General features: G+C 42.1%; 1 protein-coding gene across 2 annotated transcripts in view; it reads right to left on the reverse strand.

Moving 5' to 3' along the window:
* Positions 1-7,297: 7,297 nt before the first annotated feature.
* The window catches only part of LOC137631777 (endoplasmic reticulum membrane-associated RNA degradation protein-like), a 275,307-nt gene continuing 255,937 nt past the window's right edge, over positions 7,298-26,667 (reverse strand). Inside the window, exon 7 of one of the 2 annotated variants that reach the window (XM_068363736.1) lies at positions 7,298-8,941. In XM_068363736.1, the coding sequence (XP_068219837.1) occupies positions 7,564-8,941 (1,378 nt within the window). In that variant the 3' untranslated portion in view covers positions 7,298-7,563. The remainder of the gene's footprint in view (positions 8,942-26,667) is intronic. The other variant, XM_068363735.1, reaches the window with a different exon arrangement.

Consider the following 26,667-nt stretch of genomic DNA (forward strand, 5'->3'; position numbering starts at 1 on the left):
TAATGGAGTGATCACTAAACGAGACACAAATTTGCGGATGGTCCTTAAATTTGTTTTTTGGCGCCAAAACAATGAGAGCCAAACTGTCTATCGCCAAAATGGCGGCGCCAAAGAGTCGGCGCCAAAGAGTCCTGTTCCGTTTTTAACATGAAGTGTATATAAGACTTTATAGTTCCTCTGGAACTAATGTGTGTAATGGCAAGTTTTCCTTTTCAGATTCCCAACTCATTTCTATTGATGTCTTAAGTCTATGCTGCTAATTGCATTCCATTACAATTTATTGCTTATTGTATGCCAATTCTTATTTAACTAAATAAAATAGAATTTGTTTACCTGTGCGTCTCATTTCGCCCTCACAATGGAAATAAAAACACTGTTAGAGAATTTTATTTACTTCCTTATTCGAATAATGGTATGAACAATGTTATAATGTTCCTTATTGATACAAACTCATCTAGACCAAGGTAATTTGTTCCAACACAATTGTACTTACCTTCTTCTATCTGACCCTGGGACCGGCAGGTATCTCTGAGACTAGGTGAGTTCCTCTATTAAGTAACTTCAAGATGTTCCTTACGTCCAAATAGGACTTCCCTGCCAGGGGGGCAGGAAGCGGTAACATGGTACAGTATATGCTTATCTGTAGTGACATGTAACGGAAATGTCACAGGTCTCTATGGTCATCAGACCAAAGGAATATTGTCTAGAAGTCGAAGGCACTACAAAAGGGAAAAATCCACGATACATTAATTCTCTGGTACACTTCCATCAAGACGACATGGCTTGAGCCCAAAAAACGGATTTTGAGCGAAGCGAAAAATCTATTTTTGGGTGAGATAGCCATGTCGTCCTGATGGACCCGCCCTTTTCTCTATTCAGGCCTTGACAGGCCCCTCCCAATCTTATTGTATCATGGAGGCTGGCCTAAACGCCTGAAGCAATGAGGAAGGCGCGCAACGGTGACGTCAACCAAGATGGCGGCCAAGCATGGGGGCGGTTATGACGTCACAGGGTACCGTAACAGTAACGAAGGAGGAGAACTTAGTAACGGCTCCTCCCATAACTTGCCACACTTCCCCCTCGAAGCGTTAACGCTATGTGGGGTGCAGATAGCTATGTGGCGTGTCAAGCATACGTCTCCTGTTATTATACGATATCCTAAAGGGAAACCTTATGGGTACTCGCGCCAGAAGTTAGAATTCTGTGAAACCTTTAGTTTAATTCTCTGGGAATATCTACTATAGTTATATATACCCTTAAGAAGCTACTGAAGGAACCTTCGATCAGGACGACATGGCTATCTCACCCAAAAATAGATTTTTCGCTTCGCTCAAAATCCGTTTTCTGTTTAAGAACATATAGATATACTGTAACATACTGCGCAAGAGACAACACATAAGAAGTTGCATCATGCTTCTATAGTAGTGGCGTACACTACGAGTCTTGAACAAAAACACCGAACACTTACCGTAAGTACAGTTAAGCGGTACTGTAGTAATATTACTGTACATATATTACAGTAAAGTGAACCCTCGTTTATCGCGGTAGATAGGTTCCAGACGCGGGCGCGATAGGTGAAAATCCGCGAAGTATTGACACCATATTTACCTATTTATTTAACATGTATATTCGGACTTTTAAAACCTTCCCTTGTACGTAGTACTGTTAACAAACTACCCTTTAATGTACAGAACACTTAATGCATGTACTACAGTACCCTAAACTAAAACAGGCACAAATATTAAAGGCGATTTTATATCATGCGTTTCCTAAACACCTAAAAAGCACGATAAAAAATGGCAACCAATGTTTTGTTTACGTTTATCTCTGATCATAATGAAGAAACAAACTCATTTAGTGTACTGTACACATATATGTATAGGTTAGTTTTTGCATCGATTATACTGTATTGATGTATACAGTATGTTGATTTTGTTATTACCAATGTTTTACTTAATTTTCCTTAGGACTTCCAAATGAAATGTTTTTCTTTATGACGCCACCTGAAACGACGGCGTCATAAAGTACGCTCAGTAAACAACCACGCTCAGAACAAAGAAGGCATTTAACGCGCATGATGAAAGTGATAAATAATGATATTTACAGTAAAAGCATTTACAAAATATGTTATTACAAATATTATTTACCGTATCTATATAAAATCATACAGTACATACTGTACGTAGCAAAGCAGGAAAACAATTTACGAGAGAGAGAGAGAGAGAGAGAGAGAGAGAGAGAGAGAGAGAGAGAGAGAGAGAGAGAGAGAGAGAGAGATTGTTTTACGTACGTAAATGTAAATTTTAAACAAAAAAAATATGATAGGCTTTTAAAACCTTCCCTTTAACTTAATGCATACAGTACTAAACTATAAAACAGACACAAATATTAAAATGTTTAAGTAAAAAATAAAGATTGTTACTGTACTCACCACGAAAGAAGTTCAAGAAAAACTTGAATGATGATGGCGATGAATTTGCTGCACAGTAGAAATGATGATGATGAAGCTGATGATGTCTTCTACTGTGCAGCCAATATTACTGTAGTATTTTACGTCTCTTCAGACGGAGGTGTCTTTTCCTGGGACACCTCTTCAACTTCTTCCTGAGACACTTCTTCAATTTCTTCTGAGGGCATTGTGATCGGAAGTTGCTGCCGCTGCTTCTTCTTTCGCAAGAGCATCCTGTAGGGAGCCATGTGTTCATCGATCTTGGTGCAGAATTGTACAGAACGAACCATATCCTCGTCCCACTCTTGCGACATTTCTTTCACCTCATTCGCAAGCTTGCAGAGCTTGGCAAGCCGTTCTAATTTTAAGACCGTTTCTTCGACATTTTCTTGGAACTCTTCCTGTGTTTCACTGTCTTCACTGCCCGATTTCGTCAGGTCTTCGAGGTCTGCGGCCGCGTAACTTCTACTGTCTTTTAACATAGTATCGAGAAGCGTCACCTTCTCAGCAATCGTCATCATCTTTCGGTGCTGTTTAGGCTCACTACCAGCCTTAGTAGAAGCAGAAGGCTTGGGAGGCATTGTACAGTAGGGTTTAACAGAAAGTTCAACTTAAAACAGTCGCACACAGCACAGATTAAACTTCACAAAGTTAAGAACGTCTACTCAGCAATACGCGGAAAGAGAAAGTGAACGATGCAGACCCGCGAGAACTGTGATGCTGGAAGTTGAAGATGCGGGCAAAACACCAATCACAGGCTAGATAACAAAACTTGAGTTTTGATTCGTCATCTATCAGCGCTTGAACCAATCACAACCCGTCTTACAGTACATGGTGCGTTGGTTACTCATAGAAGATGCCCCGCGCATACTGAACGTACGTAGATTAAGTACAATACCGTAATAATAATAAATAATGATAATAATACTGTACAGTAATAATAATAATAATAATGATTAATAATAATAACAATAATAATTTTATTAACAACAACAACAATAATAATAATAATAACAATAATAATAAAAATTTACGTACGTACGCTATTTTACGCCTCTCTCTCTCTCTCTCTCTCTCTCTCTCTTTCTCTCTCTCTCTCTCGTACGCTTACAGTACTTATTCGAAATGTGATTTTTGCAACAAAGAATATTATTGGATGCAGTACTGTACTACGTACGTATACATACAAAAGATTCATGGAAAAGAAGCACATCCATTACAGTACACACCATTCTAATATGGTATGACTGCATCTGATTTGCGTTTCATGTTCGATTTAATTTTACTACGTACTGAATTATCGTATGATCACATTCTCTTTTCGTGTTTTATTTCTTTCTGTGCTGAATTATATATCATATGTAATGCAATGAACAATCAGTAAGAGCAGATATTACTAATTACAGTATTAATGGAATTACAGGTAACAAAATATCGTATTTGGTTATCTTCAGATTTCGCGGTATTTTCGAATTTTCCGGAAAATCCGCGATATGTATATATATATGGGTTATGGGAAAACCCCGCGAAGTGGTGAATCCGCGATTGTCGAACCGCGAAGTAGCGAGGGTTCACTGTATACACTACAGTATCAATGAGTATTAGGTTACAGTATAGTATTACTAGATAGGAAAAACTTTTGTTATACAGAACAGTAAGGGGATGATGACGACTCTGTAAACTTTACCTTAGCACAATACTGTACTGTAACCTTGCTGTGTCTAGTACGTAGTGTACCTGTGTACTGTACTATAACCTTGCTGTGTCCGGTACGTAGTGTACATATGTGCAAATGCACTGTACACTGTACATATAATTATAAACTGTTGTAGAAACCAAATTAAAACAATATTAGGTAGTATTTACTGCGTTAATCATCAGCTCGGGCACCCACTCGTGGCAAAGGGCAGTGACTTTCTAGGATAGGAGTTAGCCCACCTTAGTGTAGTACTTATTCACAAAAATTCGCCTATCACGCTTGTGTCTGTAACCTAACTATCGCGAATAAGGAGGCTTGACTGTACTTCCCTTAGTGTAAAGACTTGGCTCAAGGCCAAGCTATAGCCTTTTACCACTGAAATGGAGAAGAATTTCACCTTACAGAGGTAGTACAAAAAGGCAGCGATTGAAGGCAGAGAAGTTACAATAGGAGAGATAACCCTTCCCTGTCACCAACCACAGAAGATGGCCCACTTGACCAGGTAGACAGCCGCTAAAGATATATAAAGGTATCCAGACATCTGCTGAACTGTTTCTTGAGAAAAGCCTTTCTCAGCGAGGAGATGTAGAATAACCTCCACGCATGAAGATAAAGGGATCCTGGTGCCCTGTGGTAGATCCTTGCATGAGGGTGATATAGAAGGTCAGGGAGAACAGGTAATTCTCACATAGCCTTGCTAGGAGCAGCAGGTCTGGGTACCACTCCATCTGTGGTTACTTTGATATTACCAGGTTGGGAATGTCTCACTTGTTTAAGACTATTCGCAGTAAGTAGAACGGCAGAAAAGCATGTGTGTAAAGGCCCTCCTATGGGTGCTGGAACACGTCCTCGAACGCTGCTCCCTGGTCTGGAATGAGAGATCAGTAGATCGAAGATTGTTTAGCTACAAAGAGGTCCATCATCGGAGAACCCTACAAAGTCAGGATCTCTGTCACTATTTGATGACATGAAAACCATTCCATGCTGACTATCTGGGTTCATTTTTCCCAGGATGAGTTCTGTTCACTCAAGAGTCTTCACCACTAGTTGGCATACCTGAGAGACATAGTACCTTCTTGTTTGTTTATGTAGGACACTATGGTGATGTTGTTGCTTATCAACACCACCGAGTGTCCTGTCATATAGTCACCAAAAGAAAACTACAGTAGCTCGAAGATCCTCATGAAGAATTGGGGCACTTTGAGTTGAAGAACCTTTCCTACTACCATTACTTGGAGGTACTTTCTGAAGGAGTGATGAACTTGGATCTGAAAGTAAGCATCTTTCAGATCGAAGATCACCATGAAGTCTCGAGGACTTATCTCTTGGCTGACCATGGCTATGGTCTCCATCGCAAAAGGTGTTTGATAAATGAACTTGTTGAGTGCTGAGAGGTTGATGACTGGTCTCCAGCATCCAAATGCTTTCCTTACAAGAAAGAGTCAACTGAAGAAGCCTGGAGAGCTGTTGTCAACCTCCTTAAGTGCACCATTCAGCAACATGCTCTGCAAGATCTGCAGATCCCTGACGATTTGATGACAATGTCACTAGGGGAGGAATCAGAAGAGGGGGAGAGCTAATAAACAAGAGGAGGTATCCTCAAATTGGCTTGCAGGTATCCCCCACTGCTGGTAGGGTGGGAGGAATGCTCTCCCTAGCAAAGGCATTTACCTCTCCCTTTTCCCCTACCTTTACTGTGACCCTGGTTCTGTCGAAAGGGGAAAGGCTGCGTTCGATGGGGTCTTGAGGATGGACTGCTGCGGGCGAGTCCCTCCTTTCTACGCTGCTCTTTGGGTTGATTTGTTGGACGGTTTTCTCTGTCTTGATGTTGAAGCCTGGGGTTGATGAAAGGATACTACCCACTGTACGATGGAGTCCTTTTCTTTTCTTTTCATTTCTTTTTGCCACTTCTCTACTGCAGTGTCTATTTATAATGGTGGGAAGAGCAATGGTTCTTTGAACATAGAGTTGCGGAGAGTTTACACTTTTTGACGACCAATCCAATTGTGAAACCACGAAGTCACAGACTCGGATGCTTAAGCACCCACTTGGCCATCTGGTACAGTACATCAAAATCTTTACTGCCCTAGTTAGACCTGTGGTCTATCCAAGAGGCTGCTTGCATGATCGCATTGACTGTGATTTCCATGGCCGACACCTCTGCCGCAGAGTAGGAAACTGGTACTGCTGAGAAACATTCTGACAAGCAACCCAGTGTCAGAGTTGCCACCACAGGATCAAGAGAAGAGGGGAAAGCCTGTACTTCTATTGCCATGCAAAGGCTGCAGGAATCCAGCGGGAGGATCTCCCAGCTCTATGAGAATTTTTGGAGCCAGAAACCTGGGCCTCGGTCTCCACCTTGCGTAGTGCTTCCTTGGCTAAAACCAACCAGTTAAGTTGGAATTTGGGTCTTCCTCTACTTGGAGTGCGGCACAAAGGTCTATGGTCCATGTCCTGCCTTTCGGAAGATCAGTCACCGCCTTTCCAAGGTCATTTACCATCCTAATGCACCACAGCACCTTTAGGAAAGTAAAGTTCATTTCCCCTTCGTCTGCTTCTGAAGGTCCTGGAATTACTGGCTGCAGATCTCTGCCAGTGTCTTCCGACTCTTACTTAGTATCCTCTTCATCGGGGAGGGGCTAACTGAAGCATCCTGATCTGGGATCCCCACAACTTGGAGTTGGCAGGAGAGTCTCTGATCCAGAGGTAGGGAACTGTTAGGAGCAGTCCCCACTCTCCTCATGGGCACTGACTGCAAAGGGAGAGAGATTGCTCAAAGTTGTCCTCTGGTCTGCAATGCTGTCGTGTAGAGGAATACTATCTGGTCAAATATTATACCTATGTTTCTTAACTGGAGGTGGATGTTCTGCTCAAAACTCAATTGGGGACAGATGGTAGTTCACCAATGAAATTTTCCTCGGAGAGAGACCTTCTGTTGGTCACCCATGGGGGTTAGAAGGAGAATCTCGTTTCGCATCATGAAATTTTTGTATGCAGAAGCTTTTGTATAAAAAATATCACTGTATACTCAATGTTAGGCAGCTAGGCAAGGGAAATTATACACATAGACAGCCTTCTAGAACCCAACTCGTATATCTTAATTAGTTTTGAAATATATTCAATTTCTATGATGGAAGTAGTTCAATATTGTATAATCAAATGCTATATTGTGCCAATTATGAAAGAATATGCATATATTTCTTTTCAACAATTAAAGGGTAAAAGAAGGGTGAAATATATATAGGACCTTGTACATGATCAACATTAATTTACCATAGTCAGCCTCTAGTCACGTATGTACATTATTATACAAAACTGTGTATGGTATGCATTACAGCACTGAAAATAAAAATAAAAGTAACTTCTTGATGTCATGGAATGTTTAGTTACACAATAAGGAATAAAAAGATTACATTTACTTACTGTATTCCATTTTAATATTTGTGATGTTATCAGTAGAGTTCTTCAGTGCTTCATCCCAACGATTCATGTTTAAATTGGTGTTTGATACAATATTTTCATGAAGTTTCAGAATCTTCTTTAGAGTTTTCATAACATTAGTGAGAGATGTCCCGGCACAAAGTAAATCATCTGCTATCAATAAAATAGCAAAAATAAGTTGACATGTTGTATAAAAGTTCAAAATTATTGTAGGAACTGCTGCTAACTGTCTGCGATATGTGCTTCTTTGCCTGGAGCGTAATGTTTTGTTGACATATTGTGAATACTTAACACTTAAATTATCTTTTATATTATCTAATGCTAATTGTGCACAACAAATAATCCTATTACATAAAGATATGAGTTCAATTTCCACTTTACTTCGATATAACACAGTGTATTTTGTGCTTTTGACATGCAACTTGAAATTAATAATTTCAGGGAGTCTATGTGTTTCATACTTGAAACCTGTCAAAGGAGGAAAACAAAAATAGACTGGCATTTCCAGTAAACAGCCTGTCTCCCAGTCAGGATATTGAATTTCACTACATGATACTCTATCCCATTCTGACCACTTCTCTAGTTTCAATATACATGATATCAGCTTTTCATGAAGAACTGCTCTAGGGTGATAAGCACACTGATATTCCATAATGTGACTTTTCATTAGCTGAATCAAAGTTTCAGTTGGAGATGAAATCTTTGAAATATTAAATGCAAGGAGACTCTGGTATATGGATTTTGTGTTACAACTGTGATGGCTAAAAATATCCAACTTGAGATGTGGTGTAACTGCTAAATCATTATTCACCTTACACAAGAATCTATACTCATTAACAGCTTCTTTTTCACCTCTCCAGTGTTCAATTGAAAGCACAAGTAAACTAATGCATATCATATGATATGCAATATCTTCAGAAACATGATCAAGTTTTATCTCCCCATGGCTTAGCCTATCTCTAACACGTGGTCCACTCATAAAGTTGAGCATGTCATGTAATGCTTCATTCAACTTTTCACCAATAACAAAAGGAACTAAATTCACCCTCATGGTTTTACAGCAAGTTGTATTTTCTGGTTCACTGTTCACTAATATGTTTTCAAAAAATATCCTTATTCTACAGTTATGTGAATCTGCAATACATTCTCCATCAGGGTTTCTTCTTGCATTCAAATCTTGCATAAATGAATCTCCTTTTTCATAATACAACTGCAAAATCTCATCAAGGGTTGTATAAAATGAGGAGTTATCTGCAGTAAGTATTCTTGAAGTTTCTTCATTGGCTAGAGCAAAAAGGCATCTCATAGAACATTCTAACATAGGCAAAAGAAGGATGAGACACAAACCATATCTGCAATAATAAAAGTTTAATCACCTTCCCTGTGACGACAAATTTTCTTGGAATCTAAATAGAAAATTGTTTGTTATTGAGGATGTATAAGGGAATATCTTCACACTGCTAATATACAGTATGTATTTCATAATACTCACATAAGAAATCCTTATCCAATGATATTTTAGTTTTGTATTACTTTTTAAGAAATTGTCTGTTTTCCTAAAATACCCTCAATGAAATACACACGTTTAGTAATATATTCCTGGTTTTAACAAAAAGGGAAATTCTCCTGCCAATAAATTTTTTCTGTAATTACAAATCACTGCCTATGATAGCCTTACACTTAGGTTGCAAATAGACGACCATATAAACACTTTACAAAAGAAAAAGAAGATTAAATGAAAAATCAGTTAATTCCAATTTGAATTATAGAATTTTGGCCATATGGCCTGAACCTGTTCCAAGAGAGGCCAATCATAACAGAGGTTGCACTATAGTGCAATGATTAAATGATGTTAAGAGTACTGCACAAGATAGGAGAAAGATGAGAAGAGGTAGGAGCAGGAGGAATAATGCAAAGACCCTTTAATGATGCCTCCAGTACACTACTGTATATGGATAGCACTATATCATACAGTAACCTATTGGAGGGGGGTTGACCTCCTATGAAGGAAAATATAGTGTTCAAAGAAGTTGCAGGGTAATGAAAATAGAGTTGTGCTATGGTGTACACATTTTGAATGTAACAACAGCATATGCACCACAAGCAGGATTCAAGGAGGAAGCTAAGCAATGAATGAAATTATTGGAAAATGACTTGTCATTGGAAGTGATCTAAATGGGTAGTTGGGTGTATTTGTGAAAATATCAGTAGTATTCACAATGACATGGTATGAAAGAAATGAATAAAGGAAAACTAATGATAGATTTTTCAGCAGCTTTTCATATGGTAGTTAACAATGATTTCTTTACAAAATAAAATACTGTATGATTATGCAACAGATGTAAAAAAAATTGTCCATCTATCTATCTATATACCAAGGCACTTCCCCCAATTTTGGGGGGTAGCCGACACCAACAATGAAACAAAACAAAAAGGGGACCTCTACTCTCTATGTTCCTTCAGCCTAATCAGGGACCCAACCGAGTTCAGCTGGTACTGCTAGGGTGCCACAGCCCAACCTCCCACATTTCCACCACAGATGAAGCTTCATAATGCTGACTCCCCTACTGCTGCTACCTCCGCGGTCATCTAAGGCCCCGGAGGAAGCAGCAGGGCCTACTGGAACTGCGTCACAATCGCTCGCCATTCATTCCTATTTCTAGCACGCTCTCTTGCCTCTCTCACATCTATCCTCCTATCACCCAGAGCTTTCTTCACACCATCCATCCACCCAAACCTTGGCCTTCCTCTTGTACTTCTCCCATCAACTCTTGCATTCATCACCTTCTTTAGCAGACAACCATTTTCCATTCTCTCAACATGGCCAAACCACCTCAACACATTCATATCCACTCTAGCCGCTAACTCATTTCTTACACCCGTTCTCTCCCTCACCACTTCGTTCCTAACCCTATCTACTCGAGATACACCAGCCATACTCCTCAGACACTTCATCTCAAACACATTCAATTTCTGTCTCTCCATCACTTTCATTCCCCACGACTCCGATCCATATTGTAAGATAATAAAAGGTGAAACTGTCAGTACACAACACCAATTAGTGGTATCACACTTTTAGATAAGATAAGTTGGGCAGGGGAAAAAGACAGCACAGCCTAAGATAGAAAGTGGTGTAAATTAAAAGATCAGGAAATAAAAGAAGGATTTAAGGAATTGGTTTTAAGTAGCCTTAGATTATATGTAAACACCTGGTAGGGGTCCACCCAATGATAAAAAGAACTAGCACTGAAATCCACATATGCAGGAAAAGGTCAAATGGGAAAAAGAGGCAAGGATAGGTAATGAAAGAAATGCATTCGGTTTGAAAAGCACAAAGAAAGAGGAAAAAATGCTGGAATAACAACAAAGGTAATGTTAAAAGATTGAAAGTAGAAATAAAGTGACTAAGGACCTGACTCACATCCCACAGATAAAGGATAAGGATGTAAAAGTTTTGCCAGTTAAGGAAAGTACATAAAAGCAAGATGGATGGGATATTTTGAAAGTTATTATATGTACAAGATGTTTGGAGGAGTGGCACATTTATTAATAGAGCAGTTGCATCTTTATATGATGATCTAAGAATACTGTTCACCACAAGCACCTTAACTCTCACTTGTTGGCTCCAAGTGCCACATGGCACATCATCATGACTATTGAGTTAAATCAACTGAGTGTCCCACTTCCTTGTGGGTTAGTCCCTGGAGACAAAGGCTACTGGTATTCCCTAAGGGATGAAGCATGCACTGAGGACAAGTATTGAGGCAAGAGTCAAGATACATAATTTTTTTAACTCTTCAGTTCAGCAGTAGTATGCAGAGGGGCAACAGATTAGATCATCAAGGTTTTCCCTTGCTACCTGACACTAAGTTATTCGGTCAGGTTTGTGAGCTTATACCCAATCTCAAGCCTTCTTCATCTAACATAAATAATATTGCAGGGGGAGCAAAAAGTGACCAAATCAAGTCCCTATAGTAATAAGGCAGATTGACGGGAGCAAGTCCACTACACATGCAACTGGGCTGTCCTTTACAGGAGCCACACAGCACCAGAATATTTTGGGCCTAAACTGGAAAAATCAGATTCCACACACACACACACACACCAACTCTGGAATGAACAGGATGCACAAGCATAGGAGCCATGTAATCCAAACACCAATTACAATGGTTTGGTCACAAATTTGTATCCCTGACAAATGTATCCCAAAAGGAAATTTTATGTGGACCACTAAAATACGGTGATCGAAGACCTGGCGGTCAAAAGAAGAGATATAGACCAAACCAAGTTAACCTTAAAGAAATGCAGAATTCTACCAACTAATATGGAAACCCTCACTTCCAACAGAATGGTCTGGAGAATGACTGTCAACATGGTCATACCTGGAGTAGGGTCTGGCAGCACATCTCGCCTTTACAAGGCAGCAGAGACATGCCAGACAAGAGGTTTCCATAGCCCCAAATCCTCGCCTGATGTATCCAACATGTGGCAAGCTATGTAAATTCAGGCTTGGCCTGGTGAACCAAAGCAATGCACACAGATGGCGTAGGAGATGATGATGATGATGATGATGATGACTATCTTTGGGCACGATTGTAAACATGCTCCTTTAAGGGGGATGTTTTCAATAGACATTTTTTCCTCGGAAGGTTTCAATGCAATCCCTTAATTGATGTTTTAAACTCTGAGACAATGCATTTAAGGAGGCTAAGAGGACAAAAGGATCCCACATAGAAATGGTAAATGCTGAATACAAAGAAAAAGATACAGCTCCAGCAAATGACATTCTTCAAGATTGTGAGAGAATGGTTATATATACATTCCTCAGGGAATAATACTAGGATCCTTTGACAACACCAATTTATAGAAAAACTCATCGAAATTTACCAACTGGCGATAAAGCAGTCGATGCAAAGAAAATCTGGGGATAACTATGCACATTCAAGCTAAATAAAATACAGTAACTGTCCTTGACTACCAATGATGAGGCTATCATGGAAATATCAACAGACTTGATAAGTGAGAGCAATGTGGACAAAGTGCTGGAAAAAAACTTTGTGAAAAACTGGTTGGTTGAAAAAGGGATTTTGACAAAGGAAAAATCTATTTCTTGGAAGAGACCTGTGACGGCCGGTGAAAGAAGTCCTTCTTTACACTTTTCTAATATAAATCTTCCAAATATAGTAGAGAAAGATAAAAGCATGGAATGCAGAGGTTACTACCCTCGCGCGATCACCTTGTGGGTGTTGTGTATACAACAGGGGCGTGTGAAAACCACTATTCAAAGGCTGTCTTCCATTTAGATAATCCCTTCATCAAAGGGAAGGGCCGTGACAGGCCCTAGAGAACACAGTTGGACCACCCCACCGACACCTACCACGCGCGCCCTCTAGGTCATCCTTCTGCAAGAACATATGGCTTGGCAAGGAAAAAAGGGTGGGTCCGTACAAAATAACTAGGAAGGGTTTCACCGGGCGTCACAGGTCTCTTCCCAGAAATAGATTTTTCCTTCGTCAAAATCCCTTTTCTGGGTCGACCTGTGACGGCCGGTGAAAATGTACCAGAGAATGCCTTCCAAGCCCAATACAATAATAACATAATGAGGAGAATACAAACACCATGTAAGACAATAATATAATACTGTAAGTAAACATAAAATTACAAACTAGCCAAAGGACATAGGGGACGTAAGGCTAAATAAATATGAAGACCAGGAATCATCTGAGTGTCCAGATGCAAAAGGCATCAATCTTACATGTCTAAGCATATCTAAACATTAAAGGAATGGTAAATACAATAACAGTTAAATTATAGGAATTAAACATGGTAAATAACTTAGGGCTTACGAACCACCCAGGAGAGTGGCGACGTGGTGTGAGTGGCGGATAGGAGGGAGGAGAGAAGAGATGGAATAAAGGAATAATCAGAGATTAATGGGGAGAGATAAGACTCCCCGCTGCAACCGTAGAGTATTTCAGGGCCTGTAAGTTCTTTAGATAGTGACGTTTGAAAACCATAGGAGATTTCCAACCCGTACATTTTTTAAGGTCATCAAAGTCCATGTTCTGGAAGTAATTGATGGAGGTAGCTACTGACCGTATATCATGAGCATGGGGAAATGATTCCGGGTTAGCATGTTTAATGAAGTAGAGGATTTGTTATCTGATACCTTGAATGGACATAGTACCCCCTTGTTCCCTGATAAATAAGGGGCCATACGAGCGGGTGGCAGATCTAGCTAAAAAGGCCTTGAGAGTAGTGACTGGACACAGCGAAGGACCTTGGGAAGAGAGAAAATCTTCCAAGGGGACCACCTATTTTGCAGGTCCTCATTTTTAGCTAGGAAAGCTCTGTCTGGAGAAAGTAGTGCTTCGCCTGTAGGGAGGAAATCTATGTTTTCCGGGTTACGTGAGAGAGCTGCTAGTTCTGAGATTCTAGCACCTGAGGCCATAGCTGTTAGAAATAGAGTCTTCCTAAGCAGAGTGATATAAGAGCAGGACTCATTGTCCGTGTCTGACGCAAGTTTGAGGACATCGTTCAGAGACCAAGAGACTTTTTGTGGCCAATCCAAAGGTCGAAGCCTAGCACACGCTTTTGGAATAGATGAGAAATAGGAATCCGCCAGGTTAATGTTAAACCCAACAAGGAAGATCTTCAAAGCTGACTTGATGGTGGTTATAGTGCTAGCTGCCAGGCCCTTGTCAAATAGGAACCTAAAGAACGAGATGGCTAAATTCGGAGACATACGAGTATGGTCTGAATTCTTTAGGAAATCTGCTAGTTTCTTAACGGCCGAATCATATTGACGAATTGTCAAGTCCCTTTTGTCCGCTTCGATGAAGAGAACGTTTTCCGGGTCAAAGTTTGCGTCTCTACGAGCTGCAAACTTCATGAAGTCCACAAAATTAGGGTTTTGGCTATCCTTGAGGAATCTGACACAGTCTGTGTTTGGATTACTTGGGTCAGTTTGGGGAATGGAATCCGGAAGGGACGGAGTTTCAACTCGAGGAGGAGCGGAAACCAACTGCTCTTTGGCCAGTGAGGTGCTACTAAAGCCACAGCCCCCCGGAAGGAGCGTAGTTTGTGCAATACTTTCATTAGAAGATTCACTGGTGGAAATAGGTATATCTTCCTCCAATGGTTCCAATCCAGGGTTAATGCGTCTATGGCATAAGCCTGAGGGTCCATGTTTGGTGTCACATAACAAGGAAGTTTGTGATTCATCTGAGTTGCGAATAGATCTACCTGGAGGCCCGGAACCAGTATGAGTATCCACCGGAATGAAATTATGTCCAGAGACCATTCTGATTCCAGTGGTTTCGTCCTGGATAGTGAGTCCGCTATCACATTCTGGACTCCCGCTAGGTGAGTTGCTGACAGGAACCAGTTCTTTTCTGTTGCCAAGGCAAAGATAGTGACCAGGATCTGATTCAGGTTGGGCGACTTGGATCCTCCTCTGTTGATGCAGTGTACTACGGCTGTGCTGTCTGACACTACTCTGATGTGGGTCGACCTCGGAGGAGAGAGTCTCTTCAGGGTCAAGAACACTGCCATGGCTTCGAGAACATTGATATGGAAGTGTTTCATGGCGGGTGACCAAGAGCCCTGAAACATCTGATGTGGAGTAACCCCCCCATCCACTCAGAGACGCGTCTGTATGCATTGTCACTTGTGGAGGTGGGAATTGAAGAGGAACCGATTTGGAGAGGTTCTTCGGTTCGGACCATGGCTGTAGCCTCATTTTCAAGACAGAGGGGATCTTCGAGACCTTGTCTCTTAAAGGTACTGTAGCTCTCTTTCTCCAAACTCGATTGATGTCTTTGAGTTTGGCTTTCAATAGGTGATCTGTTACTGAAGCAAATTGGAGAAGGCCGAGGATTCTTTCTAAGGCTCTTCTGGACACCTGTTTGTGTTTGAGAAAATTCTTGATCTTGGAAGCTATTTCTCTTACCTTTTTGGGAGGTAGAGACAGCTTGTGCTTTGAAAGGTCCCACTGAATGCCTAACCATTCGAAGTGGTCTGATGGTAGTAGGCGGGACTTTTGGAGATTGACCTGAAATCCCAGGTTGGCGAGAAAACGAAGTACTTTCTTCGTAACTCTGTTGCATTCCAGGGCCGACCGAGCCCAAATGAGCCAATCGTCCAGATAAGCAACGACCTGAATCCCTTGGTTTCAGAGTTGTTCTAACACTGTCTCTCCCAGTTTTGTGAATACAGTGATACCTCGGTAGTCGAACGACTCTATACTCGAACAATTCGGAGTTCGACCAAAATTTTCGAGAAATTTTTGCTGCGGTGCTCGACCAAAAATTCGGTACTCGACCAGCCGAACACGTGACGACCGCATGGGCTTTGTGATGATCGCGCCATCTCGGCCACTCTCGCTTGTTCGGGAAGCATCAGTTCTCTCGAGAGCGTCACTCAGACAACGCGCGATCAGCATTCGTTGTGATTTAGTGATTTTCAGTGCTTTTAATTGCTTTTTTAGCTTTCATAATGAGTCCCAAGAAAGTAATGAGTGTTAAGGGGAAGGAGAAGAGGAAAACAGTGCGAACAACGATCGAGTTGAAGAAGGAAATTATAGCGAAATATGAGAATGGTGTACGAGTGTCCGATTTAGCGGTAGAATACGGAATGGCGAAGTCGACCATTTCTACGTTTTTAAAGCATAAAGAAATGATTAAGAAGGCGAATGTTGCAACGGGAGTTACGGCGGTAACTAAGCAAAGGCCACAAGTGATTGAGGAGATGGAAAAGTTGCTTTTAATATTTATTAAAGAAAAACAGTTGGCCGGGGAAAGTGTTAGTGAAGCGTTCATTTGTGAAAAAGCGTTGCATATCTATGAAGAATTAGTGAAGAAAAGTCCGAGTACCAGTGAAAGTGATTCATTTACATTTAAAGCGAGCAGGGGTTGGTTTGAAAAGTTTCGTAATAGAACAGGTATTCATCGTGTTACTAGGCATGGGGAGGCAGCTAGTTCGGATCAAATTGCAGCCGATAAATACGTGGGGGAATTCGATCGGTACATAAATGAACAAAATTTGATCGCACAACAAGTCTTTAATTGTGATGAGACTGGGTTATTTTGGAAGAAAATGCCAGCCAATACGTACATTACCAAGGACGAGACGAAGATGCCAGGTCACAAGCCAATGAAAGATAGGCTAACATTGTTGCTGTGTGCAAATGCAAGTGGCGATTGCAAGATCAAACCCTTGTTAGTGTACCACTCGGACAACCCCCGGGTGTTCAAACGAAATAATATTTGTAAAAGTGCACTACCAGTTATGTGGCGCTCGAACACTAAATCTTGGGTCACAAGACAATTCTTTACTGAGTGGATAAACGAAGTGTTTGCCCCCCAGGTTAAGGCTTACCTCATTGAAAAGAGCTTGCCAATGAAATGTCTTCTGGTTATGGACAATGCTCCTGCACATCCTCCAGGTCTCGAGGATGACTTGAAAGAAGAATACAGCTTTATCAAAATCAAATTCTTGCCCCCCAATACTACTCCCATACTCCAGCCCATGGACCAACAGGTCATTTCAAACTTCAAAAAACTCTATACCAAGGCCCTTTTCAGAAAGTGTTTTGAAGTGACCAGTGACACGAAGTTGACCCTAAAGGAATTCTGGAAGGAACACTTCAGCATCCTCAACTCTGTTAACATGATTGACCAAGCTTGGCGAGGTGTGACCTATAGGACATTGAACTCTGCCTGGCGTAAGCTGTGGCCATCATGTGTCACAGAGAGGGAGTTTGAAGGTTTCCAACCAGAGGCGGGTCCAAGCACTGCTACCCCTGTAATTTCTGATGACACTGATGTCGTTGAGGAAATTGTTGTCATGGGCAGGAGTTTGGGGCTTGAGGTCGACAAGGATGATATTGATGAGCTTGTAGAAAGCCATTCTACCGAGTTGACTGTGGAGGAATTGTTGCACCTGCAACAACAACAGCAGCAGGATCTGATTGTGGAGCAGGAATCTTCAGAAGAGGATGAGGTAAGGGAGGATGTTCCAAGTTCTCTCATCAATGAAATTTGTTCCAAGTGGGCAGATGTGCAGGCTTTTGCTGAAAAATACCACCCAGAAATTGCAGTAGCAAACCGGGCAGTGCATATGTTTAATGATAGTGTCATGTATCATTTTCGAAGAATACTGCAGAGGAGGAAGAAACAATTAACAATAGACCAGTTTTTCACAAAAGAAAAGAAAGCTGCTACATCAAAGCCTGTTTCTCCTCCAAAGAAGAGACAAAGAAGAGAAGAAACCCCTGAAATAGATCTGCCCACCCTTTCATTGGAGAGAGAAACAACTCCTGAAGGAGAACTACCCCGCCACATCATGGAAGGGGACTCTCCTTCCAAGCAGTAACCTCCCCCTTCCATCCTCTCCACATCCATCCCTGTATGCCATCGAACCGCTGCTCAAAGGTATGTTCACTACAGTACAGAAAATGGTTTAAAATTGTTTTATTTTAGTACAGTAAATGGTTTAAAATTGTTTTATAGGATTTTCTGACCAATTTCATACACATTTAGATAATTATTGTTGTTTAGGTACACGTTTTATTAATATTTTGGGCCTGTTCGAGTGCTTGGGAACGGAATAGAATATATACCATTATTTCTTATGGGGAAAAAAAATTCGGTACTCGAACAAATCGGAGGTCGAACACGGATCTCGAACGGATTATGGTCGAGTACCGAGGTATCACTATCCTGGGTGCAATGTTGAGGCCGAAGGGCATGACTTTGAACGCAAAGGCTTTCCTGCCTAGACGGAAACCTAGGTAAGGAGAGAAGTTTCGAGCTATTGGTACGTGATAATAGGCGTCGGTAAGATCGATAGAGGGGGTGACGACCCCAAGGGGAAGTAAGGTCCGTACCTGAGAGATAGTCAGCATCCGGAACCTGTCGCAGAGGATGTAAGAATTTAGCTTTGACATGTCCAGGACCACTCTCAATGCCGACGAGCCTTTCTTCGGAACTGTGAACAGGCAGCCTTGGAACTTCAGCGATCGAACCCGTTTGATTGCTTTTTTCTTGAGTAACTCTGTGGTGTACTCTCTCAGTATGGTAGTGGGTTTCTGGAAGAAGGCCACTGGTGGAGGAGGAGAACCTTGTGACCATTTCCACCACAAACCTTTGGAGACTATGCTGTGAGCCCACGGACTGAAGGTCCAATGGTCTCGAAAGTGGTAAAGTCTCCCCCCTCCCGGGACTATATCATTGCGAGGGAGTGAATCTAGGACCTTTCCCTCCTCGAGCACCTCTTGTCCTAGGTCCGCCTCGTTGATGGAACTGTCCTCTACCCCTGTAGCTACCTCCCTGGTGTCCACGAAAGGAACCTGAGGGTTCGTAGCTAGGGTTGTATGCAGGTGAGGGCATTCAAACAGGGTTGGGTTGTGTACCTGGGGGAGCAGTGAGGTAGACCACCTGTTGAGGGGGATTCGGTTGTAGAGTCGTCGAAGCAGCGGGAGACTGTGATGACAAGTGGGTAACAGACGATTGATGGTAGTGATCTCGGTTCGTCTTGTAAGGGGTAAATCTCTGTTTCTTCTTGAAGTAGGTTTGCTTTTGGGCTTCGACCTTCCTTTTGGCAGTGAGGCCCCACCTCGCTTGCAAATTTTGGTTTGCTCTCGCAGCAAAGTGAAAAATCTATTTTTGGGTGATATGGCCATGTCGTCCTAATGGAGGGTTCCTTAAGGCAGCTTTCTGAGGGATATTTAGCTGCAGTGATACTCCCAGAGAATTAACCATAGGTCTCCAGAATTCTAACTCCTGGTGCGAGAATCCTTAATATAACTTTAAGGATATCGCATAATATCAAGGGAGGTATTTTTTGAAACGACACATGGCAATCTTCACCCTGAATAGATTTTACTCTTTGAGGGGGAAGAGTGGCGAATGAAGGAGAGCCGTTATCAAGGTACCCGGTGGACCCCCTCCCTGTACTACTACGGCACCTTATTCCTTGTTGCATTTAAGCAGGAATAGCTGCAGATAGAGTAGTTTCGGGTGGGGTCTTTCATTACTTAGTTGCTGATCTCCTTTTGAAAGAAGAGAGGGTCCATCAGGACGACATGGCCATATCACCCAAAAATAGATTTTTTGCTTTACTCAAAATCCGTTTTTTGGGCTCAGCCATGTCGTCCTGATGGAAGTTTACCAGAGAATTACTTGAAAGTACTATATCTGTGGGTTTGTATAAGTGCCTTTAATTTGAATGAGTTCCTTATATGGTCTCCTAGACCTTATATATATGACATTACCGTTATTTGTCATATCCTCTAAGTTTGGAACTCTTAGGGCTTCCTACCCCCTGCAGGGAAATTTTCGACTTCTACTGTAAGGATTCAAAATTTGTATTCCTGTACGAACAAGAGGGAAACTTCTTTGAGATTACCAGGTTGTTCTTTTAGAAATTCTATTAACAAGATTTTATTTTAGGAAAATAAAAGGCTCTGGACAATTTTATTCTTACTTCTGGGATGAAGAAGATGCAGATACATTCTTTTAGTTCTTTATTTTCATAGACAAAAAATAAAAACAAATGGTAATGTATCGGTAGAAGGAATCTAGCCTGCATATATGAATATCTTGGTATATATATATATATATTTCTAACCTGTAAGGGAAGAATATACATATATTAATTCATTTGGTAAATGCCACTCAATATTGTGAAATTAATGTGTTTGCTTTCACTTAGATGTTGGATATGCTTCAACACTGTGTACAAATTCTAACACGGCACTGGTGTTATTGGTTAGATTCTGCACCTATATAGAACAGTCCGTAAATCACCATAATGATTTTTACTAAAAGGTATTACACTCGAAGGTGCTAACACCTGTTCACCCAATACACTGTTAAGTCCTGAAACAGTCCACTGTTCATCGTAGTGTTTTATGACACTACCTGCCGCCACCACAAGGTGTTTTATCTCGTGCACTTGCCTTCGCATAATGTTTATAGAAGACTCTGGATGATTTCCAACCCGTATATGAGCGGAGTCTATCAAAGTCCATGTGTTGAAAGAAGTTCAACGAAGAAGCAACTTTTCTTGGATCATGACCTGCGGGTGTACTGTCAGGATCCACTCTGCAAATAAAGTAGGTGAGTTTTGCCCTCAGTTGTTTTAGGGATAGTTTTGATCCTGAGGTGTCACCTTCGGAAGAGCTGTCCCTCCTTGAAGTCTGAAGTTCTACGAAGATAGACCTTAAGACACACTACAGGACATAGAGAGACATCTTCCTTCAGAGGGCAGATTCTCCAAGGACCCCACCTTTTGGTGGGCAGCTCGTTTTTGGCGAGAAAAGTAGGATCGGGGAAAAGGTTCAGTTCTCCCTCTTCATGAATATGGCCTTCATTTCTGGATAAGGCAGCTATTTCACTAACTCTAGCCCCTGAGGCTATAGCAAAGAGGAATATTACTTTCTGTGTTAGATCCTTTAAGGTGCAATCCTCGCTGTTCATGTTCGAAGCATAGTGCAAGACTTTGTCCAAAGACCATGATATGGGCTTCGGAGGGGTTGCTAGTTTGAGTCTGGTGCATGCTTTCGGAATCTTATTGAAGATTTCACTTGAAAGGTCCACCTGAAAGGCGGAAAGAAGAGGTCTAGTCAAAGCTGACTAACACGCAGTTATTGTGGTGGAAGCTAGACCTTGTTCATGTAGGTAGATGAAGAAGGAGAGGCAGAAATCTATTGAAATTTCTGTCGGTTTCATTGTTTTTACGAAGGAAACTCATTTCTTCCAAGACGATTCGTATTGTCTTCTAGTTGACTTTGACTTGTATTCTTTTATAAAGTCGATGTTGTCTTTTGAGATCCCAAACCTTTTCTTGGCTGCTAAGGCGAGAAAATCATAAGATGTAGGTTTTTGGTTCTCAAGTATGAAGCGTAGACAGTCGACTTCTGAACCAGTTGGGGTTCGGTAGGGGGAACAGCTTCAGTTTCAATTCTAGAACTAGAGGGAACCAATTGCTTCTGGGCCATTGGGGGGCCACTACTGCTGCTGATCCTCTGAAGGATCTTAGCTTGTTGAGGACCTTCAGCAGGAGGTTAGTTGGTGGGAACAGATAGATTTGATTCCATCTGTTCCAATCGAGAGACATGGCATCTATCGCTTCTGCCTGAGGGTCCTCGTAAGGGGCTACATATCGAGGTAGTTTCTTGTTGTCGCTTGTTGCCAAGAGGTTGATCTGCAGTTCTGGGACTTTTTCCAAGATGAAGGAGAATGAGTCTGCGTCTAGGGACCATTCTGTCTCTATCGGCTTTCGCCTGGATAGAGCATACGCCGTCACATTGCGAAACCCTTGCAGGTGAACTGCTGATAAGTGCCATCTCCTCTTCCTTGCCAGGCGGAAGATGGGTAGCATCACGTGATTGATGTGAGGTGATCTTGAGCCTTGTCGGATTAGACATTTCACTATTACCTCGCTGTCCAAGACCAGTCTGATGTGGGCTGATCTGTGAGGGGATAGTTTCTTCAACATTAGGAAGACTGCCTTAGCTTCTAAGATGTTGATGTTGAAAGTTTTGAAATGGTGCGACCAATTCCCTTGCACTTTCCTTTGATGGGAATGGCCTCCCCATCCTTCCGGGGAGGCATCTGTGTGAATTACCACTGAAGGTTGAGGTAGTTGTGAGGGAATTGTTCTTGTTAGGCTCTTGACTGTTGACCACGGCCTTAGGAGCGTTCACAGTAGGGTCGGTGTCAATCTTTGTTGATCCCTTCAAGCGTTTGATGCGTATCTTCTCCAGACTCCTGACGCATCTTTTAGTTGTGCTTTTAGTACTGGGTCTGTCACTGCTGCAAACTTGAAAGAGCCCAGTACTCTTTCCTGTTGGCGTCTTGAAATCTTCTTGAGTTTCAGTAGTCTCTTGACAGATCCCGCTATCTCCTTCCTCTTCTTCAATGGAATGGAGAGACGATGTGACTGCAAGTTCCAATGGATTCCTAACCATTGAAACTCCTGAGTTGGAGAAAGGCGAGACTTCTTGTGGTTGATCTCTAAGCCTAGGTGTTCTAGGAACTGGATCACCTTTGTGGCTGCTTGTACACAGGCTGTCTTGGATGCTTCCCACACCAGCCAGTCATCCAGGTATGCCGCTACCTGATGCCTTCTAAGCGCAGCTGTTGGACGACTGTATCCGCAAGTTTCATGAATATCCTTGGGGTTATGTTTAGCCCAAAGGGTATGGCTGTGAAGGCATATTTTGTCTTCTGTAGCCTGAATCCTAGGTAGGAGGAGAGGGGGCAGCTGACTGGTAGGTGCCAGTAAGCATCTGCCAGGTTTATTGAGACTGTGTACGCCCCTTTTGGTAACAGGGTCCTTATGTGTTGTAAGGTAAGCATCCGGAACTTGTTGTTCTCGATGAACTTGTTGAGTGGAGACAAGTCTGGAATGACTCTGAGTTTGTCCGAGTCCTTCATGGGAACACAAAACAGCCTTCCCTGGAATTTGATGGACCTCATTTTCCTTATTACCTTTTTGTTCAAGAGTTCTGAGGTATATTCTTCCAATAAGGGGGTGGAGTGTTGGAAGAATTGAGGAAAAGGGGGTGGAATTTTGTTCCATTTCTAACCGAGTCCGTTCTTGATTAGGCTGTAGGCCCAGGGATCGAATGTCCAACGATCCCAAAAGTGGAAGAATCTTCCTCCTACCTGTAGCATCTCATTGCTGAGATTTTCCCGAGGATTTACTTCCGTGACCACGTCCTCCTCTACCCCTTGAGGGGTTTCTTGAGGAGCCTCTTTTTGAGCCTCTACCTTTGGGGTGAAAGGTAGTTGTGTGCCTTTCAAAGCCTGGATTGACACCGGTGATTGAGCTACTAGCTGCTGGGGCACCATCTGAAAGGTGGTTTGCAGCTGAGCAACCATTTGGGGCACTGTGGTCATGGTCACAGTTGGAGGCTGTGCAGGCCTGCGTGGCTTCTTTTTCTTCCTGTTTTTAGGTTGGAGACCAGTGTCTGAGGATGATTTCCTCTTAGAAGACATGCCCCACTTCTGGAGAAGGTTCCCATTCTCTGTGCCGGCTTTTGCAATGACCTCCTGAACCACATCTTTTGGGAAGAGGTCCTTGCCCCAGATACATGAAGTGATCAGCTTCCTGGGCTCGTGTTTGACCGTTGCTGGGGCAAACACATGCTCTCTACAGGCCCTCCTGGACCTGACGAAGGCATACATATCCTTGACAAGGGTACTCATGTGAGTCTTGGCTAAGACCATGTACATATCTGGGGTATTGGAAAGGCCTGCACACATTTCCATACAGTTCTGAAGCGACAAAGAAGCGGCTAGTCTCTCTTTTGTCTCCTGTTCCCTTCTCAAAAGATGCTCTGGCAGTTTTGGAAGGTTCTCAATGAACTGATGACCTGCTATCTCCGGATCCAGTTTAGAGACTGAGAGGGTTAGATGAACCTCGTTCCATTCCTTCTCCCAGGTAGGCATGGCTAGAGCTAATGGTCTACATTCCTCTAGCACTGGGCATGGTTTGCCCGCGTCGACTGCCTTTATCACACAGTCGAGAGCTTTGGCCGAAAAGGGGAAAGCTCTGGAGGAAGGAGCAATGAATGTAGGATGCCTCTTGCTCAAAGCTGAAACTTTGGAGTTGGTGTAACCGGCTCCCTTTAGGGTCTTGGACAGGAGAGCCTGTGCCTTGTCATGCTCAAAGACCATGACTTCTTTTGGTTCCGTCTCCTCACGAGATGCTGGTTCATCACGCAGTCTCACGTAACAATCTGGGTATGCCGATAGGTTAGGCCAGAATTGGAGATCTTCAAGGGTTTGGCCCCCAACTTCTATGAGATGTAAAGCTTTCCATCCATCATGGGCATATGCTCTGTGTACCTCCAGGGGTTGGTTTCGGAGCATTGAGGGAAGTCAGAGACCTTAATAGACTTAGGAAAGCCCCTGAAAGTGCCCGGGCATTTCACTTCTCTTACTTCCTTCTTCGTCTCTTTAAGATCTTGCTTAATCTCCTGTTGTTCCTTGCAAAACACTGCCATCATCTGTTGAATTGACTCTAGGAGCACCTCGCTCCGGGCTATCAGTGGATCAGGATGGGGAGTTGGGGCTGAAAAGGTTGACGGCACAGGTTGATATGCCGTCACGGAAAACTGAGGGTCTTCAGTTATCGTTGACACGGATCCTTCTTCCTCCGTAGGTTGTTGAGCCACCTCTTCTTCAGGATCTTCTTGTAGAAGGTCCTTTTCGGTGTCGGTAAACACCGACATACGTTCCTGATGTATGTCCATGCCTTCGAGTGCCTTATTGATGCACAGCTGTCCTATGACTGTGAGAGCTACATGTCATGGCTGCTGTGCTCTGGGTCTCCATGGAGAACTCCAGTATTGATGATACCAGGATAAAAGCTGATGTCTATGGGTCTGCAACAACAATGAAAACCCTGAAATTCACCTATTACAAGTGTACTCTTCTACCAATGCCTATTCATATGTAGCTCACAAAAATTTGCCCCAAAAGGAAATTAGGTTCAATTAAAAGAAAGGAAGTAAGCTCCCTTGTTGGCATAGGCTGTTCAACTACAGTGCCAAGTGTTTTCAAAGCATTCTTTTTGTGGTGTGAGCCAAAGGAGAGCCAATGTAAATAGTGAATAAAGGAGATCGTGGTTACGAGGGAAACAAGAAATGAAGCCGCAAGTGGTGGCCTTCTTGACATGACTGCTGAATGAAGTGAATGTGCTGTGATTTTGGTGTAAAAGTATGAGTGTTTTAGTTTGTAAGAAAACCTTATAGTATTGTACTGTGAATTAGGTCAACCCATCTTCACTAAGTTGAGAGTCCCATATTGATACTTGGATTGCCCTCATGTTCGTTGACCCTACACTATGAAGCTGAGAGGGTAAGAACCCTAGTTTGCTGTGATTAGAGTAACTATAGGCAGTTAGGCTGACACAAATTGGTAGTACAGTAATGCCACAGTATTAGCTTCCTTTTGTGAGATTCATTAAAATTTTATGTGGCTTAACTGAAAGTTTCAGAGATGAGTTTCACTATAGATTTACTAAGCAAATCTACAGCTCCAGTTCCTCACTCTCCCTGCCAGGCATCAATATTGGAAATAAGTTTTGGAAACAAGCCTTACCTCACTCCAGAAGATCTTGATGTCAGACAGTAGTAGGAAAAGATAGGTTTCTTTATGAGGCTACCATGGTGGCCCTACAGGAACTTCTCACCAACTACAAAGTCTTGCCCATCACATAGCCAGAGTGGTGCTCAAAGGTGGCCAAAGAAGACTTTTTCTGGATAAAAGCACACCTGAAATTGCTCAAAGACAATGAGGATGGATATGAGGCTCATTAACAGCATACCATCCTCTTCTTCTGTATACATAACAGCATAATATCCTTCCAAGTCAACTTCATTTTGAGGCATATCATTTTGAGGCACATAATTTTTCATAACTCTTTTAGTCCTCTTAGAAAATATGGGCTTTCAAACCAAATGTCACTGAACAGTATATGCTGACTTTAAAACCTCTTGATGCAATATTACCAAGATTCTCTTGACTCTACTAAATGTATCTCCAATGAGCATTGTCAGAGGTATCCTTAATCACTTTCACTTTATAAGCAAATAAGATAGGACACCTTTTTCTCTCCCAGAAAATATAATGCATAACCGTTACGGAATCTATCTAGTAGAATGAACAATCACTGTAATTTGTAGCTCTTTCCAATGTGTTGTGCTAGATTTATGGACACAACTGCTGTATTCAATTCTAGTTGGGCTATGGTTGTTGCCTGCAGAAGACACACACACTAAACTCTCCCATATGTAAAGCAGCAGAAATCTTCCCACTAGTATTGGAGAATCTTATGTATGCTGCAGCTACAACATCTTCATAGCTAATATGTGAAAACATGTAGAGATGTGTGAAAGAAATTCTCCAGGACTTATAGTTTTCTTCAGGAATATCTTCATCCCATCCTGAACTGTTCCCCTGACAAACATCTCACATAATTCTCTTAACGGGTAGTAGAAAAAGGGCTATAAACCTAAGAGGATTAAAAAGGGAATACATGGTTGATAAACTGCTTCTTGTGA

Source organism: Palaemon carinicauda, chromosome 40, assembly GCF_036898095.1.
Source record: "Palaemon carinicauda isolate YSFRI2023 chromosome 40, ASM3689809v2, whole genome shotgun sequence".
Classification (NCBI taxonomy): Eukaryota; Metazoa; Arthropoda; class Malacostraca; order Decapoda; family Palaemonidae; genus Palaemon; species Palaemon carinicauda.